The following is a 17,131-nucleotide window of genomic DNA, read 5'->3' as shown; positions in this document are numbered from 1 at the left end:
CAAGAAAAAGTCAAATCAGTACCTGCCACCATCCCGTTAGGGTAGGGACGCCTCTTTTCGTTCGTCCATGCGTCCCGTTTCGCTCATCCATCCATTGACCCATACATACAACCACAATCCATCCTTTGTAATATAATAATACTTGAGAGATAATTATCTCACCCTCACTGCGATCACTGCGGCGCTTTGCTTCTGAGGAAACTGAACCACACCTGACGGTGGTACAAATGTTTTAGACAGAGGTTAAAGGGCACTCGCTCATTCGCAGCGGCACGCTCTGGTACAACGGGGAGATCCGGCACGGGGCACCCCTCCTCATGACGCTGTACAACGAGGCCCGCCTGCAGTACGTCACCGGACTGGACGACGCCGTGTTCCGCTTCGAAGTAAAGGAGCTGGACTACGGCAGCCACGCTCCCGAGGACGAGAATACCGTCAAGCAGAGCGTGTACCGTGAGGTGTTGCCCAAGGTTCTGCGCTCCATCTTCCTGCCCATGGTGTCCAGCTTGATGTGCAGCAACTTTGTGCTCTTCCCCATCAGCGAAAGGGCAATGCAGGTGTGCCTAACCGCAAGGGGATCTTGGGACATCGGCTGTAGTCAGGAAGAGAGACTTTCCGGTGTGACAAGTTCACCGACCTTGTCTGCTCAGTTTACACAAATAGTGCAGTCTTGAGGGAACAAAACTTCTAGCCCGGACAGAGTTTCGCTACACAGAGCAACATAGACAATTTTCATTGCATGTGAGGCGTGAAGACGCCCCTGAGATTATACCTCGGTGCACGATAGAACCACATCTGGCGGATTAAGTTTTTCCATTCGCCAATGCAAGAGCTAAATCTAAATTATTACTGTAAGCTTCGTTATGTAATCCTTTTTTTTCTTTCTAGCTCAAGCAACTATTTCTCATGAAGCATAGTGCACAGGACATGTCAGAAGTACTGACTTTCATGCTAGGACGTTATAAATATGAGGCGCGTCGTCGCCAGCCGTGCCCACCATTATCACCTAGCGGCCCAGTGCCCTTGGTAGGGGCTCTTACTTTTCGAATGGCGCACTGTATATTTTTCGGCGCCAAAAATATTCCCAATGCACAACACTGCTTCCATAAGCATTCATACCGCGGCCGAGCTGTTTTAGCTGGTACTTGCCATGCCTTGCCCATTCAAGGGGCTATAGTATTGTCATCTTCCTCGCTCGAGCGCCCTGCTGTCTTTTTCGCCCAGCAAGTCTAGTTAAACCTGGTCTGTGCTTCGATCGTTTATCGATGACAATATTCCCAATGCGCAACACGGCTTTCATAAGCTTTCATCGCGTTCAAAAACGTGTCCATGGGCCTCCCGATTCAAGTAGTGGCGGTAGAATTAGGATCAGAAACATCGACATAAGAGCAGCGCAGCTAATTGTTCCCACCAGTGCCCCGAATTAGCGACATAATACCAGTTTTAAACGTAATCGCGGAAGTGGTCTACCCTTGAATGTAACACTGAGTGATAAAAGTAATCGCATATGAGGCTTATGCTTTGTGTAAAGGGTGTCTCGTAAACTTTATTCGATGACACGAATAACGTGTTCCAGTTTTCATTCGAAAAATGGTATGACCAGATCATTAATTTGAAGGTAATGTTCTTGGTCGTGTGTATATGCATTATGCCTTATTTGTACTATTTTCCTAATATTTTTTAATTTAGTTCGTCTTTGTATAAACCTATGATATTGATTTCTCTAAAGTTTTTGTAGTCTGGTACCAGTTTCCTTCCCTCTAATAACGTTAATAAATGTCCCGAACGCCACATTCCAAATGAAACTTTTGATATCTTTACTCGTACACTCATTCTGCGCTTCTATATAACATTTAAATGACCAACACACAATTCCTTTACTTCATATTGTAGTATATTACCGCATCACAATGCCTTTTCCAAGCATTTGAAGCTATGGTTCCCTCCATTACTGGACGAACATTTTCAGACAGCCGGTAAAATAATTTGCAGTGAAAAACACTGAACTTCTCTGTGACGACGGTTGCAGGACTCGTTGCGGCTGTTGGTTCCTGGTTTAAACAGCCTAAGCAAGATAGTTGTTAGAGGTCTTATGAGTGTGATCTTTCAGGAGCTTTTTTTTTGTAATCTCTATTTATATTATATACACATGAATTCATTTCGAGCTTGCTTACTCTGATTTATACCTACGGAATGGTATTCGCTTTGTACTCCAGCTCACTGGACTCCACTGCATGGAACACCACATACGTAATACAGGTTACGAAGTAGCTTTGATTCTGCGTCGTGGAAACGCTCCAGGACCGGTGCGATCTTCTTTGCAGGTTAAACACCTCCATGTGGTGGCAGGCGTGAGTCCAACCCTTTACTGGGCCACCAGTTTCCTTTGGGACTTCATGTTTTACATGGGAACCGCCATATTTGTCCTCCCGCCGATCGCGTATTTCCAGTCGAAAACGCTATACTTCACCCACATACGTAAGTAGCCCACGCTGCAATGTCAGCGCACTACCTTCGCGACGTGAAATGCGCCAAGTAGCGAAAACCGAACATTTGATACGACATCTTTTTTCGAACCGTTCTCGACTACAAAAAAATTCTGCCCGCCATATGTCGCCACTGATCTATGCTTGCTGAAGTTGCATTCGTTAGGAGATACAGAGGAGACACTGAGGGATCTGAGGGTATGGCAGAATAATTTTCATTAGTTAATGCCCATATAAGCGGAATTGGTCATTCTCTACTTCAAACTCAATATATTACTATTTACCCCTGCTGGTATAGTGGTCAGCAGCTGTGTGCAGCTGTTAACCGATGTGCCCCTGGCCTACGATGGCAGGTTGCTACACCGGTAGGGCTTCTGAGACCCAGGTTGCTCCTCCCGAGCAACTTCTCGCGACCAAACACTAACTTAACTGCCACTTGTCACGGTAAGCAGTTTGCTCTTAATCCGGTGGCAGGTTGCCATCTGCCTCTTCCGTTGCTTCTCTGGAACTTTTCATGGATTTGTCGCTCGTGGCCAACGACGCTGACGACGGTTGCCGGCTTTTCTGCAACACGGCCTACTTAACGCGGTCGTGTTTAAAACTTCACAGTGGGCAGCTTTCTGCAAGTCAAGCACTCTCCGACTACGCTTTATTCCGATCTCTTATTCGCTAGTTCCCACGCGTGCTAGACACGTGCGGTGAGGAGGAGGGAGCATCCTAAAACACATTTCTTGGGATATATGGGCGAACAAATTTATCGCGTTATCCATTCACCAGAAAATCTGGTGTCGGCATTGCAGGCGTCGGCGTTGTGAGCCAAAAATCATGGGCATGACTCTGGCAGGTGGCGCCCAGACAGCAACCTAGGAGGCAGATGGATGATCTAGGTCGCATGACCTTGCGGCGTCATCCCAACCAGCCCACTGGATAGTGACTTTCTGACAAATAGAACAGCAAAAATCAGATATCAAGACATAGAGTCGGGGGTAATTACGCTAGGGAGTAGGGGCACCCCGCAAGGATCGGTCTTATCCCCGCTTCTATTTAACCTTGCTATGAGAGGTCTCCCGGAAAAGCTCAAAAAGATTGGCAACATACACTTTAGTATGTATGCTGATGACGTAAACATCTGGATCAATCAGGGCAGCGATGCCGAAATAGAGCATAAACTACAGGAGGCAGCGGACGTAGTGGTAAACTACGCAGCGAATAGAGGGCTAGCGTGCTCACCAGAGAAATCCGCGCTTCTGGTGTATAATCCTAGGCACTTGAGACTCAAACAGAGTAACAACTTCAACATCACGGTCGGAGGACAACCCGTGCCGATGGTGGATAGGATTAGAATATTAGGACTGCATATTCAGAGCGACGGATACAACGGGGAAACCCTGAAGAAGCTCGAGGGATATGCGGCGCAAGCCATAGGGATATTTAGAAGAATAGCACTCAAAGGACGAGGGCTCAGAGAGAACAGCTTGATCAAGTTCGTGCAAGCATACGTTATCAGCCGGATAAGCTATGCTACACCCTACTTGAAGATCCGCGCCTCAGAACGGGATAAACTAGACACGATCATAAGGGGATGCTACAAACGGGCCCTAGGCCTGCCCATAAGCACCTCCACTGAAAGACGCCTAGACATTGGTATTCACAATACATAGAGAGAGATCGCTGAAGCCACGAGAACGGTGCAGCAAGGCAGATTAAGCCAATCAAACACAGGAAGGGCGATTCTAAGCATGGTAGGACTCCAGACGGACAGGGGTATTCTAGTAAAGCGGGACATCCTAAGGTACATCAGAGAAAAGATCAGGGTAGATCCTTTACCCAGAAACATGCACCGTACATTTAACAAAGCAAGGAGGGGAAAGAGAGCTGAGGCGCTCACCAAACGCTTCGGCGAAATGAATGAGAAAGCAGTGGCCTACACGGATGCGGCTAGCGGGAAACTGGGAGCACCGGTGGCAACGGTCGTTAGTGGCCGGGGTACAGCTGTCTCTTCCGCAACCATACCCAGTCGAAATCCAGAGTCGGCTGAAGAAGTTGCAATAGCGCTGGCTTGCGTGGGAACGGAGGCACAATACATAATTAGCGATAGCAAGACTGCTATCCAAAATTATGCCCGAGGCAGAATAACTCAGGAAGCACTGCGAATCCTAGAGGGACGCAGAATAAATAGAAATATTAGTCTCGTTTGGACACCAGCCCACGAGGCAGTTCCAGGAAACGAGGCGGCAAACGCCCTGGCTCGAGATCTCTACTTCCGAGCCGCGGCAGGACCGCCCGATAGCAAGGAACTGGACGAGAGACTGATAAATTACACAGAAATAGTGGAAAATTACAAACTAAACAGGAGACTCTTTCCTCCCCCGGACAAAGAGCTCACTAACACAGAGGCTACGGCTTGGAGGAGACTACAGGCAAAAAATTTCATACACCCAGTGTGGGCATCACATGTCTTAAAAGATGAGGATATTGATAAGTGTAGGAAGTGTGGGGAGAGGGGGACCCTCAACCATGTGATTTGGGAATGTGCGGATTCTCCAGGGTTCCGAGAGAACATAGACAGTAGAGAGGCCTGGGAAACCCTTCTGCAAAGCACGGACCCCGTCGTGCAGAAGAAAGCGGTCCATCTGGCGATAGCTGCCGCGAGGAGTCAGAAACTCCTTGCCTGTCTCTAGTCGCGGAGGTCCCGGCCCCTGCCCCTCGGCCTGCGTGCCGGAGGTTGGGAGTAGGGGGCCTCCATTCTGATGGCAAATAAAGGTTTATCATCATCATCATCAACCACTGGATAGTGAGAAAACTCGCCGACGTGCCGGTGGCAGTTTTTAATGATTTGTCGCTCGGGAATAGCAACCTTGTACTCACAAGGCCCACTAGTGACCGCCTGCCATCCCAGGGCAGTCGCGCATCGCTTAACAGCTGCACCGCTACGGCAGGAGGGGTATGAGGACTTCACGGACCTGTCAATCTAAAGTAAGAAATCACCTTCTGCATATATGAGAATTAACCCATTACGCTATCGCGTCATATCCTTAAAGGTTCAGTGAAGAGGATTTTGAGCTGGTCTTTTTACTGACCTGCATGCTTCGAGCATTCTTAGAAACTTTGAATTGTTTTCCTGTGCGGCAGATTGCCCTAGTAAATGGATGTAAACGTCGCGGCTCCTGCTTTAGTTTTCAACTCGCCTCCGAAAAGAGGAGGAGTGAGCAAACGCGTGGAGTGCCTTTCAGCCAGCCTCGTGGTGGCCTGCCGCTCTGCCATCGGTGGAGTGATACGTAGCGATCGGCGAAAGCAAAGAGGCCACGAGTATTTTTATTTCCTTGGGCCTAATTGGCGGCTATGTAGTCTGCAACTGAAACTGTTTATTCACGAAAAACTAAACAAAATAAAACCGACAGCGAAGCTGCCATGTGACTGGCTGAAAGCAACTCCACGTGTTGGCTCAGTCCTAGTCTTTTTCGGAGCTGAGTTCAAAAGAAGTGCTGCGCAAATAACGACACAGACAAGAAAGAGACACCACATGCGCACACTACCAACTGGTTGTTGCATGGAAAGGTGGTATATTTAAACAGTTCCGCTCAAGCATGATACTAATCCCATTATCACTTCGAACCAAGCACGTGGTATGAAAAACCGCTACATCAGGTTAACAGACTATATACTGCAGATTAGACGAACAGATATCTCTGATCAAAGGAATTAGAAAACGAAACATAGGGGCCATCTCTTAGCAAAAGCAGTGTCAAACAATCATAGCAACAGCAATCATACAGGAGAAGCAAAAGCAGTCAGAAACCAAAAAACAAAATATAAAGTAAAAAACCAATAACAGTCGTAGCAAAAGCAGATTTAAACATATTTAGCAAAGGCAGTCAGAAAAAGAAAGATAAAACCAATAAAAAAATTAACAGCGGCTGCTAGAAATGCTGCTAGAAATGCTGCTAGACGGCTGCTAGAAATGCTAGGCTGAAAAGTAACAGAACATGACGTCACAAAAAACTGTCTAGGAAGGAAACTTCATTTCTACGGAGGAATACCGAGGCGTCGCTGACACATGTGCTTCCTTTCTTTTTTATTATAAAGGCCTCAAGTATTTCACGCGCCACCTGATCGCGACTCCTGCCCAGAATCTTTATTTCGTTAAGCAGCGGCTCACACTTGCAGTCTCTACAAGGGGGAGGCAAATTTGACCCGCCTCCGCTTTCTAACGTTTTCTCATGCTCCCGTGCCCTGTCGTTAATGCAGCGACCCGTCTGGCCTATATAGACCCTTCCACACGTCAGTGGGATTTCATAAACCACTCCGACAGCACAGGATACGAATTGCTTGCCGTGCCTCTTTTCGCACAGGGCTTTGTTCTTCTGGCCGATCCGCGAGCATAACCCGCTCAGCTTTTTGGGCGCGGAGAAAACGACAGGAACGTAGAACCGGCGAGCAACCTTCTTCAAACTGTGCGCCACTCGGTGTATATAGGGGACCACTTGTGGTCTTCTTGATCCCGGCTTAGCAAGGTATTTTTTCCTCTTGCCTTTCATTTTTTTTTTTTTTGAAGGAGGGTCTCGGCTACGCTGCAAACGACAGAACACGTGCGCATGTGGTGTCTCTTTCTTGTCCGTGTTCTCATTTGCGCCGCCGTTCATTTCATCATGCACCAACTCGCCCCTCAGGCCGTTATTCTCAAAAGAAACGGCGGGAACCGGGATGTTTAATTTGGTTTAATGGGAAAATGTGCCGCACTGAACAATTATGCGAAGTTTCTGAGAATGCTCGGAGAGTGTAGATTCCCGCGGTATAAAGACTATTTCAGATTACTCTTAAGCGTACTTTTAAGGCGGCGCTTCCAGTTTTTTTTATTTCCTTCCTGTTTTTCTCTAATTGGCTTTGACAGTAAACAAGCTGCCGTTGAACATATGTGGCGGCGCATTTCGACGAGTAAGCCAACCGGGGCGTCCAAATCAGTGCGATTGTGACTCATTGCGGAGCGAACTGTGCTGCTAGTATTTAGTATTTAGGTAGAAGAGGGAGTGTTACAAACTGCTAATGACATAATTGTGCGAAACTTAAGTCACGTACCGAGGCCCGCTAAAACTAATTGCAGTACTTCCTCTCTTGCTCGTATGGCGTGCTTTCTAAATTAACCTTTTTAACCTTATAAACCGCGAAAAAAAATAGGGTCGCACCAAGTGCCAGAGAAATTGCTTGAAAATATTTCTGCTGCTAAAATCGCTAGAATAAAGTATGACCTTGTGACATGTAGTCCGAAATCAAGGAGGCTGGTTACGAGGAACATTACGGACTCACTATTTTTCGGTACTGTTATGCTAGAAAAGCTCGTGCGACGCTACTCGAATCGCGACCGCCGTTGGGGACCACTTCATGGACTAAAGAGAGACGGAAGATGTTTTAGGCATCGAAATCATCACGAATGTGATTAACCACGAATGCGGTTGCTTCGTCACGAATTTGATCCAACAGATTAAATGTCCCTTAAAGCGAAACCGACCATTTATTAAAACGTACCGGCCATATTGCTGGTCTCGAACTAGGCCGGCCGGAGTTGCACGGCCACCTTTAGATAATAAACGTCGACTGCCTTTCATTTTACTTAACCATATACATTCTAGACAGAATCTGTTCTCTGTGTTCAGATGCGAACCCTTTTTTTAGCAGTTTCAACATTAAGACGTTTCTGTTTTGCAGAACAAATATTTCTAATGAACATTCTGCACGGCTTCGCCGCTCTACCGTTCATCTACGTATGCTCCTTCTGTTTCGACAACCCCGGCTTTGGATTCTCCACGCTTGCAATTGCCACATTTCTCATTTGTAAGTGTGCCCGTCCTGCATGGAGCGTGTACTGAGACGGAAACGACGATTAGTTGATGCTGTAATGTAAACGAGGTAGAGGGGCATGAACGATAAGGTTATTCTTATTGAACGTACTCGGCACACACTTAAAACTGCAGGAAAATCGCGTCGCAAGACGCGGATGAAATTGTACTGGAAACAATTTTAATTCAATTTCATGTGAAATCACAGCACCCGCTTTATTCCTCACCAGCGCCTGTCCTGTCCTTGTCTACTGTGTGCTCGTTTTTTAAGCGCTGTGGAACTTTTCCTTTATTCAGTACGTGCCAACTAGCCCAGCAATTTGTTTTGCTTTATGCCTCCTCATTTTTAAGCAAACATGCTATTATGGTTCTAATAACTAAGATTCCGGGCCGCAGACTACCCTGTGTCTCGCGATTTACGGCGTGACCTGTCGAGGCATCACAAACCACCACATAAAGGAGCGTAGTTATTATCATCAGGACAGCCCCAATACAACCGTCCGCTATCATTCATAGTGTTCACTTCTCACTGTAGAGGCTTTGAGGTAGAGTTTCTATCATTAGTACAGGCTTGGGCGCAGAAAGCTCACCTCTACTACGTGGTTTGTTGATGGGTCATTTTTGTGCAGTTCATGAATGCGACAGTCCTGCGCTTGTTGGTTCCCGGGATATTGAGGTACCAATCCCAATTCTAAAATTTACAAATTTTCTGGTAAGGACTATAAAATCCCTTGCATTCTCGGCTGCCAAAATACTAGACGAGAGCCCATTAGCGTGTATGAGTTTTAGAGCAAGAGTTGTAGCATGTAGAAGTTCCACATAAGATGATGCAAGGAAGTTTGCTAAGAGCATCTTATAAAACCTTTCATGAAACCGTTCATTTCCGAAAAATTTCTTTTTCGTTGCATGTTGAGTGATAGGGCCTTTCTGTGGGCGCTTTCATGCGAAAGTTGACGTATTTCTCGTGACAAAATGCAATCAGTTTGTGAAGCAGTGGTCGCAGTTTTGTGGAGAAAGCTTGACGCTTCAATTTAAAAGGTTCTAGAGCTCTCGCTGTCATCACCCTCTTAATGTTGACGACTTGGGAGTTTAATTTCGCTATGACAATCAAAGGAAGGTGCGGCACATTCAGCGCCCTTTTCTTGTAGATGCCCGTATATGATTTAATTGGCTTAAACAGTATATTGCGAAACTTAATAGTGATTTAAAACTTGAGCCAATACACCTTGCTAACTTTTAAACCTCACCTAGCGTACGCAGTGTCGTCACGTTATCGCATTTAGCATTAGCATGTCGCATGATTTAAAAATAAAAACACTGCAGTATGACTCAACCAGGTGTTAAGAGCGTCGCAAAAACCAGTTGATGTTTCAGAAACTCGAGGACCATGCCGCCAAACTCCCTCCGCAACTTTTCATCCAACATTCTAGTACAAAAATTTTGAAAATTCGAAAACTGTATGACACTGTTGTTGAAATATACAAGATAATGGTACATTTTTTCGATATGTAGCAAATCTTTCTTTTGTAGTGTTTCCATCGATAGCATCGAGCAGTTAAGATTGTCGTAGAAAACCAGTGGAGAACGCTTTTACGACAAAAAAAAATGTAAGCCTGCCGACGGGAGATCTACATATTTATGGCTTTTTTTATAGTGCAATGTTGATCTATGTAAAATAAAATGCGCTTATATACTCTTTCCTGTTCAAAAACCTTTTTGTCCAGCATTGCTGGGTATGGAGGATATGCAGCACGTCAGCGGAGGAATTCAAAGCATTGCCATAAAACCGACGTTACTTCTTTAAATAGTTTAGGTACTCCTAAGATAATTCTTTCATCACAGACAAGGGAATGGTGGGACCGAATGGTAAATTAGTCTCCGTCTAAATGGTAGCATCGACGACAAAAGGAAGATTTTTCTGAGCAATGAAATTCTGCTCTTGACACAAAAAAAGATAAGCTAACTAATCAGATTCAGATCATCTCCATCCCAAGGTCGAGTTCACTGCAAGGCGCATAGATTCACGCGCTATAAATACATTATGAAGCATTTTGTTTTGCCTCTGCGGATTTTTCATTTGGGCCGCTGCAAGCACCAGAGCGCTTCTAATGTCATTGTACTGACCATAATGAAAACAGTACAGCGTAGGCCAAGGCCACATTAACAAACACAGATTGCCCTATGAAAACATGAGGTAGGTTCCGTCTAAAGCGCTTCAGCTTAGTTCGTCTGTAGTTCCAAAGACGGTGTATACGCGACTATAAAAAAATGCTCTTCAGCAAAGTTAAGGAGCTGTTAACGGTTGCATTAACCGCTGCTTTAAACATTTTTTAGTTAGGTGTGTATCCTGTATTGACCATGGACCCGGAACAAACCTATAGGTATCGGTCCATCAATTTTGTGTTTTGCAAGATATTACAAAAATAAACAATCAATGAAAAGAAGTCAGAAGTCCTAGGTTGTCTGTCTAGGCTGAATAGTCTGGCAAAGCTTTCGCACCCCACTACCCCAGCACCCCTCTTACAGGATGGACGGAAGCACGAAGCTGAATTATGATGTTCACCGAATTATTTCGGCATCAGCTGCTCACTTTACTGCTGTTACATATCTCTTCTCATTACCTGTGCCCTTTGCAGCTTCGCTGTGCTGCCTGGGCTCAGTGTTTATGGAACACTATGCGGCCACCCTTGAAAGCTTCCCACTGACGGTGCTCCTAGAGTTCGTGCTGCAGATCGCGCGGCTGCTGCCCAATTACTCGTACTCGCGCGGCATGATGAAGCTGATGCAGCTGGCCGCCGAGAACGCCATCTGTAAAGCTGGTGGAGAGACGCTGATTTCTGAATGTCAAGCCAGGACCATCGAGGCGAAGAAGTCGGTGAAACAGTGCTGTCAGCGTGAGTCTCGGCTTGTCCTCCGTCCACGCCTGTGCCGGTGCTCTCCACTGAGTCAAGGAAGCAGCAAGGACAATAGCACCCCGTTTTTTACCGTACCAGCTGTATAGTGCTCTTCCGACAAAGTACCACTGTGTGTTTTATGGTTTATAAAACTTCCAAAAGCGACCCAGGCCATCAGGGACGCCGTAAAGAAGGGCTCCGCAAAATTCTACCACGTGGGGTTCTTTAACGTGCACTGACATCGCACAGTACACGGGTCTCTAGCATTTCTCCTCCATCGAAATACCATCGCCACGGCGACCACTGTGTGTGTGTGTGTGTGCGTGTGTGCGTGCGTGTGTGTGTGTGTGTGTGTGTGTGTGTGTGTGTGTGTGTGTGTGTGTGTGTGTGTGTGTGTGTGTGTGTGTGTGTGTGTGTGTGTGTGTGTGTGTGTGTGTGTGTGTGTGTGTGTGTGTGTGTGTGTGTGTGTGTGTGTGTGTGTGTGTGTGTGTGTGTGTGTGTGTGTGTGTGTGTGTGTGTGTGTGTGTGTGTGTGTGTGTGTGTGTGTGTGTGTGTGTGTGTGTGTGTGTGTGTGTGTGTGTGTGTGTGTGTGTGTGTGTGTGTGTGTGTGTGTGTGTGTGTGTGTGTGTGTGTGTGTGTGTGTGTGTGTGTGTGTGTGTGTGTGTGTGTGTGTGTGTGTGTGTGTGTGTGTGTGTGTGTGTGTGTGTGTGTGTGTGTGTGTGTGTGTGTGTGTGTGTGTGTGTGTGTGTGTGTGTGTGTGTGTGTGTGTGTGTGTGTGTGTGTGTGTGTGTGTGTGTGTGTGTGTGTGTGTGTGTGTGTGTGTGTGTGTGTGTGTGTGTGTGTGTGTGTGTGTGTGTGTGTGTGTGTGTGTGTGTGTGTGTGTGTGTGTGTGTGTGTGTGTGTAAGCCTCCATCAACCTCTACACCTATAACGAACAAGCGAGGCGAAACCAAATTCGAAGACGCAGGGGGAAGGCGGTGAATGGAAAAGCGGGGTGTAGAACCAAATTAAGTCAAATCAAAAGTTATTGAATAGTCGCCTGGCCCAGGAAACCAATACATTGTATGGCAGCAGCAAACGAAGGAAATAATTCATGAACAATATAGAATCATTAATAAAAACTTATACAATAGATACATCAGTGTAACGCAACAGAGAGAAGCCAACAAAAAGTTTTTCAATGGTAAACACAATGGATACAGTTCAGCAATATGAAAACAGTTCGTAAAGTTTTGTATAACATCTGAAGTAATGACAGATGGAAAGATACAGATGAAATTTTCACAAAGGTAGTTCTCAAATGTTTTAGAGTAAATCTAGCAGAAAAGAAGTGGAAGAACGTGAGCCAATAATTATAGTTTGTAAATGGTTCTAAACTGTTGTAGAGACCAGACTTGTGAGAAATTTCTTGTACCTGTGGAAGAAAAGTACAATATTTGCTGCAAACGAAATTGATTGATATTGTCCACACGAATTGTATTGAGCGATGTCATTCTGGCTTAATAATTCACGCTGCTTCAAAGTTTGCGACGAGACGAATAATTTTTATTTGCAGTACGACAAATCTACGCCAGCAATACTGATGACGCATATCTATCGCATCCCATTTTATGATCGCCTGTGTATTTCTTGGTCTTCGAATGATCACGCACGTTATCGACCAAGCCCTAGAAAGGCATTGCGCTTTTTCGCCTTTCTTAGTGTTCATGCACAGGCACTAGAAATAAACATCTGTTTTTAAAATAAAATCTAAAGAAAGTGCCTTCCGCTCCGGGTAAGAAACGATAAGAATTCCGTGCTCAGAACATGAAAATTCATTCACGTCAGGCAATGCATGTGATCCTGAACGCTTCCAAAACAATCTGGAGAGATCTGTTCAGTTTTGGTACGAAATTAATTCGGCTAGCTATTGTCCATCTAATAGGTCTATTAGCGTGTCCTGTTACTTACTAGATATTATCTTAATGTCCTGAGCAATATAGAGAAATTAGAGGTTAGACTACAAAACAAAAGTAAGAAACAGCAACGAAACACGCGAAACAGTTGGTAGCGAAACGTTTCTAGCGTTTAGGAGTTACAGCCTTCGAAGAATTTTTTTTTTCACAAATACAGTGAGGTTGCGAGCTCAGAATAAATTATATTCGTAGACGTGTATAATGTTTAAGTATTTAAGCAAATGGAAACGACACACTGGCACTTGGTAACCTGGCAACTTAGCTAAGGTGGTTTAGAAAATAACTGTTTGGGGCTGTTACGAGTAAATTTCATAATCTACGATATCGAAACCTCGTCAAAAAAGTATCTATTAGGCTGGCAACACCTACGCTCCTAATAAACAAACTTCCTGATGAACCGATGCCTAAGCACGAATAGTATGTCATCTTAGTTCTCTGAGAAGTAAACCGCAAGAATCGGGGTGAAAACCCACTATATATCCGTACAAAATAGCGTTACGTAGTCTCAACTCGCCGAAAACAAGCGACAACCAAAGGATCAGGTATGTTTCCTTGGAATCATAGGAGCATTGTATTAGAAAACGCAGTGCACTCAGAGGCAGAGAAATGGGGCAATGCCTTGGTTTCAAAATTAAGCGGATCAGTAGTCTTCAATAAATCAAGCCCTTTCCTGTTACCCTTTGTTCCGCTCGTTCATTCACCAGCCTTCGCGCCCTCTCCGCTTTCGCAATAAGGGGGAGAGGTGCCCCATCAGTAGCTATATAGCACGGAGAGTGGACAATTTTGTTTTCTCTTAGGAGCATTTGTCAGTCATACCTTTCCATCGCAGCGTGATGTAAACTACTCTACCATATAGGTGATCCAATATAGCGAAAAGTAAACAAGTGGAGCTAGTGACACTGATACAGCTATAGCAAAGGGATCCGTTTGAATGGCAAGAAATGTGGCTAGCACAGAAACGACACGGGCGTCGTACAAGGTTTATTCATTTTCCCAGCCGATGCCATTGCTAACCAGTGCTCTAGCACTCGATGCCTCGCTAGCAAAAAGGCCGTCCAGACTACGGATGAAGCCTCTATCTGCCACCTGCCACGGTGAGCCGGTGCAGCGTGCTAGCACTAGGCTGTCACTAGCGAAACTGCCGTCGTTTCCTGCTGAAGACTTCACCTGGCAGCATCCACCTGCCGTCGTAGGAGGGTGGAAAAGTGGACAGAGGGAAATCCCCTCTCTGCTCCAGAGGAGGGGGAAATGCAAGTGGGGGAGGAAAGACGGAGGGAGAGTAACAAGCGACGTGTTGCGTCTGGTTAAGCGGAGAGAGGGAAATCACCCATTCTTTTGATGCTGAAGCACTTGGTGGGTCGCCAGCGAAGAAGCCGTTATGCATCCTGGTGAAACCTGGTGCTTTGGTGGCATCCACAGCCAAGCGGAAAGGCTGAAACCGCGTCGCGTTAGCTGCCGCTTGCATTGCCTGTAAAACCGTCACAAGTGGCCTATGCGAAAGGTCCACACATGCGCTGGCGCACCTACATCGCATTTAGAATTTGTAAGGGATTAAACAGACCGCCGCGGTGGCTTAGTGTTTATGGCGCTCGGCTGCTGACCCGAAACACGCGGGTTCGATCCCGGTCATGGCGTTCGAATTTCGATGAAGGCGAAATTCTAAAGGCCCGTGTATTGTGGGATGTCAGTACACGTTAAAGAACACCAGATGGTCGAAATTTCCGCAGACCTTCACTACGGCCTCCCTCATAGCCCGAGTCGCTTTGGGACTTTAAACCTCTATGATCCATAAACCATGTCAGGTGTTAAAAAATTTGCGTTGACGACATAAACTTGAAAGTTGGAAAATGTTGATGCGAGTGTTATGCGGATGTCCGCGAATGGCCTTTATATTGATAGAGTGGAGACATGCTCAAAGGCGCTTTTGGCTTCTGCGCAGACCAAACAGAACCCGATCCGTCGAAATACGCGATCGGCCCGCTGGATGTGCACCCCTACTCTGTCTTCTTCGAGGTGGTCACGCTGGTTGTGGAGGGCCCGCTGCTCTTCCTTCTGATTCTCGTTGGGGAGCGCTACTGGCTGCGCCAACTTTACCGACATTTGACAGAGCCACTACCAGAAGAACAGTTCCAGTTTGAACCCCAACCAGTGGTTCAAGGGCTCAGAGTGGGAAAGGCCAGCAAAGTAGGTTCACGTCCTCCCAACGCGGGGCATTTCAAACAGGGTTGAACGGACCTAGTCAGTTTTACTTAAAGAATGACCTTTAATTTTGAATCATCATAGCATCTGCAAACGACCGGCCCCTTCCGAATAATATCATCTTTCGTGGTTTTCTCCACATTGTAGCAAATATGATTTTATACCAAAATTCGCTTAGGTACGAACGGCATGTAGGCTTACAGTGACAAGTGGTAAAGTGTAAACGACAAGTGTTTAACATGTAGTCCTTTTGGACAGAAGAACGAGCATGGCAACAGTTTCATCCGAGCGCTCATCACTGCATCAGTATTGATTCTACAGGATCTCCCACTTAAGACTGCCAGCTAGATTTGAAAACAGGCTTTATGAGTTTGGCGTAGCGATCTCAGCGTAGTGCATCAGAATACAGCAGTCTATTAATTAACAGGCTCGTTAAGTAGCATTTAAAATTTAGTTAGCTTCTGAACTGTAACTGTTAGGCTTTTTACGTACTGAGATGCTATAAGCACAGCGTAACATTCATATCAGTTTTTATAATGTAGAGACTTCTATTCCTGTCGCCGCTGAAGTGCAAGAAATCTTGGGGCCGCATAGTGGCGTAACCGAAACGACGCGGCAGACAAAAAGCGCTAGCCGTGCCCACGAACGCGCGTCACAAAGTGAGACGATATGTCACCTGCTCCTCGTATCAGCTTTATCTCAACAGTTAACGCAGATATGTCATAGGATAAACCTTTTCCACAGCTCAATGCAATTAGGTGTGTGTATGTTACCGCTGGATTTATGTTCAAGTTCTTTTTTGGTGTTGTGTGTCAGTCAGTCTTCGCCAACGTTACTAGTAGCGTTGGTCTTCGCAGTGAGTCGCCATTCGAAGTTGCTGAGGTCAAAGTTTTTTCTCTTCTTCAGGCAGCCAAGCACGAGGACACGGACGTAGTTAAAGAGGACAAGTTAGTGGCAGGCATGGTCTACCAGCAGCAGCCGGCGCCCGAGAATATGAAGCCGGCCATGATTGTGTGTCGCCTGAAAAAGGCCTACGGCTACACCGAAACCAACTTGGTTCTACAGGTAAGCCCAGATGGCGAATTTGTCCGAACGAAACAGTTCGTACTTTGGTTTATAATGAACGGCCATTTTCTTCATCGCGCTTAGCGATTGCACAGTTCTGCTCAGCATGATTTTCTACGACATTGTCAGGCATCCATCTGTGCATCAATGCAACAGCACGCATGTAGAGGTGAAAAGCTTCAATCTTAATGGCGGAGATTTTCATCTGATAGCTATTTTGACCAATTCCTTATTCACAAATGCGCTAGTAAATTGAAGTGCTACCGTTCTTTAGTCCCCAGCACAGATGTGATCACTCCTTTATTTATTTCCGACATCAGGGTCGACAGAATCAATATTCAGGGCAGTGGCTAAAGAAGTAGGCGTAATCAAAATGTGTAGCATAGGTGAATGCAAACAAATGGCTCCTAGCTATTCAATAATAATTGCACCTTGTTTGAAGTGTTGGGAATATTCGGACAGCACCATGGCTACTGGGATGTAATGATATGTAACCTGATAAGGGAGACGGCTTAGGAGTACTTGATTTGCTTCATGTACTTAAGGTGCCGCAACGCTTGAGCGCAGGTTAGATATTGTTATGCGAGGTCTTTCTATGGTGAAAGTGAAACGATGACAAGAATTTCGACACAATAACAATTGCCAAACTCAGTATTCATGGCAATAGTTTCCTAGTCAGTGCCCGTCCCATTAAGCCA

General features: G+C 45.8%; 1 protein-coding gene across 1 annotated transcript in view; it reads left to right on the top strand.

Annotated features, from left to right (window-relative positions):
- Positions 1–17,131, top strand: part of LOC144124090 (ATP-binding cassette sub-family A member 7-like) — a 35,396-nt gene that overhangs the window by 3,191 nt on the left and 15,074 nt on the right. The window contains exons 2-7 of the mRNA XM_077656756.1: positions 269–557; positions 2,325–2,478; positions 8,190–8,315; positions 10,957–11,214; positions 15,109–15,353; positions 16,275–16,433. Coding sequence (XP_077512882.1) covers positions 269–557; positions 2,325–2,478; positions 8,190–8,315; positions 10,957–11,214; positions 15,109–15,353; positions 16,275–16,433 — 1,231 coding nt within the window. The remainder of the gene's footprint in view (positions 1–268; positions 558–2,324; positions 2,479–8,189; positions 8,316–10,956; positions 11,215–15,108; positions 15,354–16,274; positions 16,434–17,131) is intronic.

Source organism: Amblyomma americanum, chromosome 3, assembly GCF_052857255.1.
Source record: "Amblyomma americanum isolate KBUSLIRL-KWMA chromosome 3, ASM5285725v1, whole genome shotgun sequence".
Classification (NCBI taxonomy): Eukaryota; Metazoa; Arthropoda; class Arachnida; order Ixodida; family Ixodidae; genus Amblyomma; species Amblyomma americanum.
The sequence above is the reverse complement of the archived record's forward strand: the minus strand, read 5'-3'. Positions and strand labels throughout refer to the sequence as shown.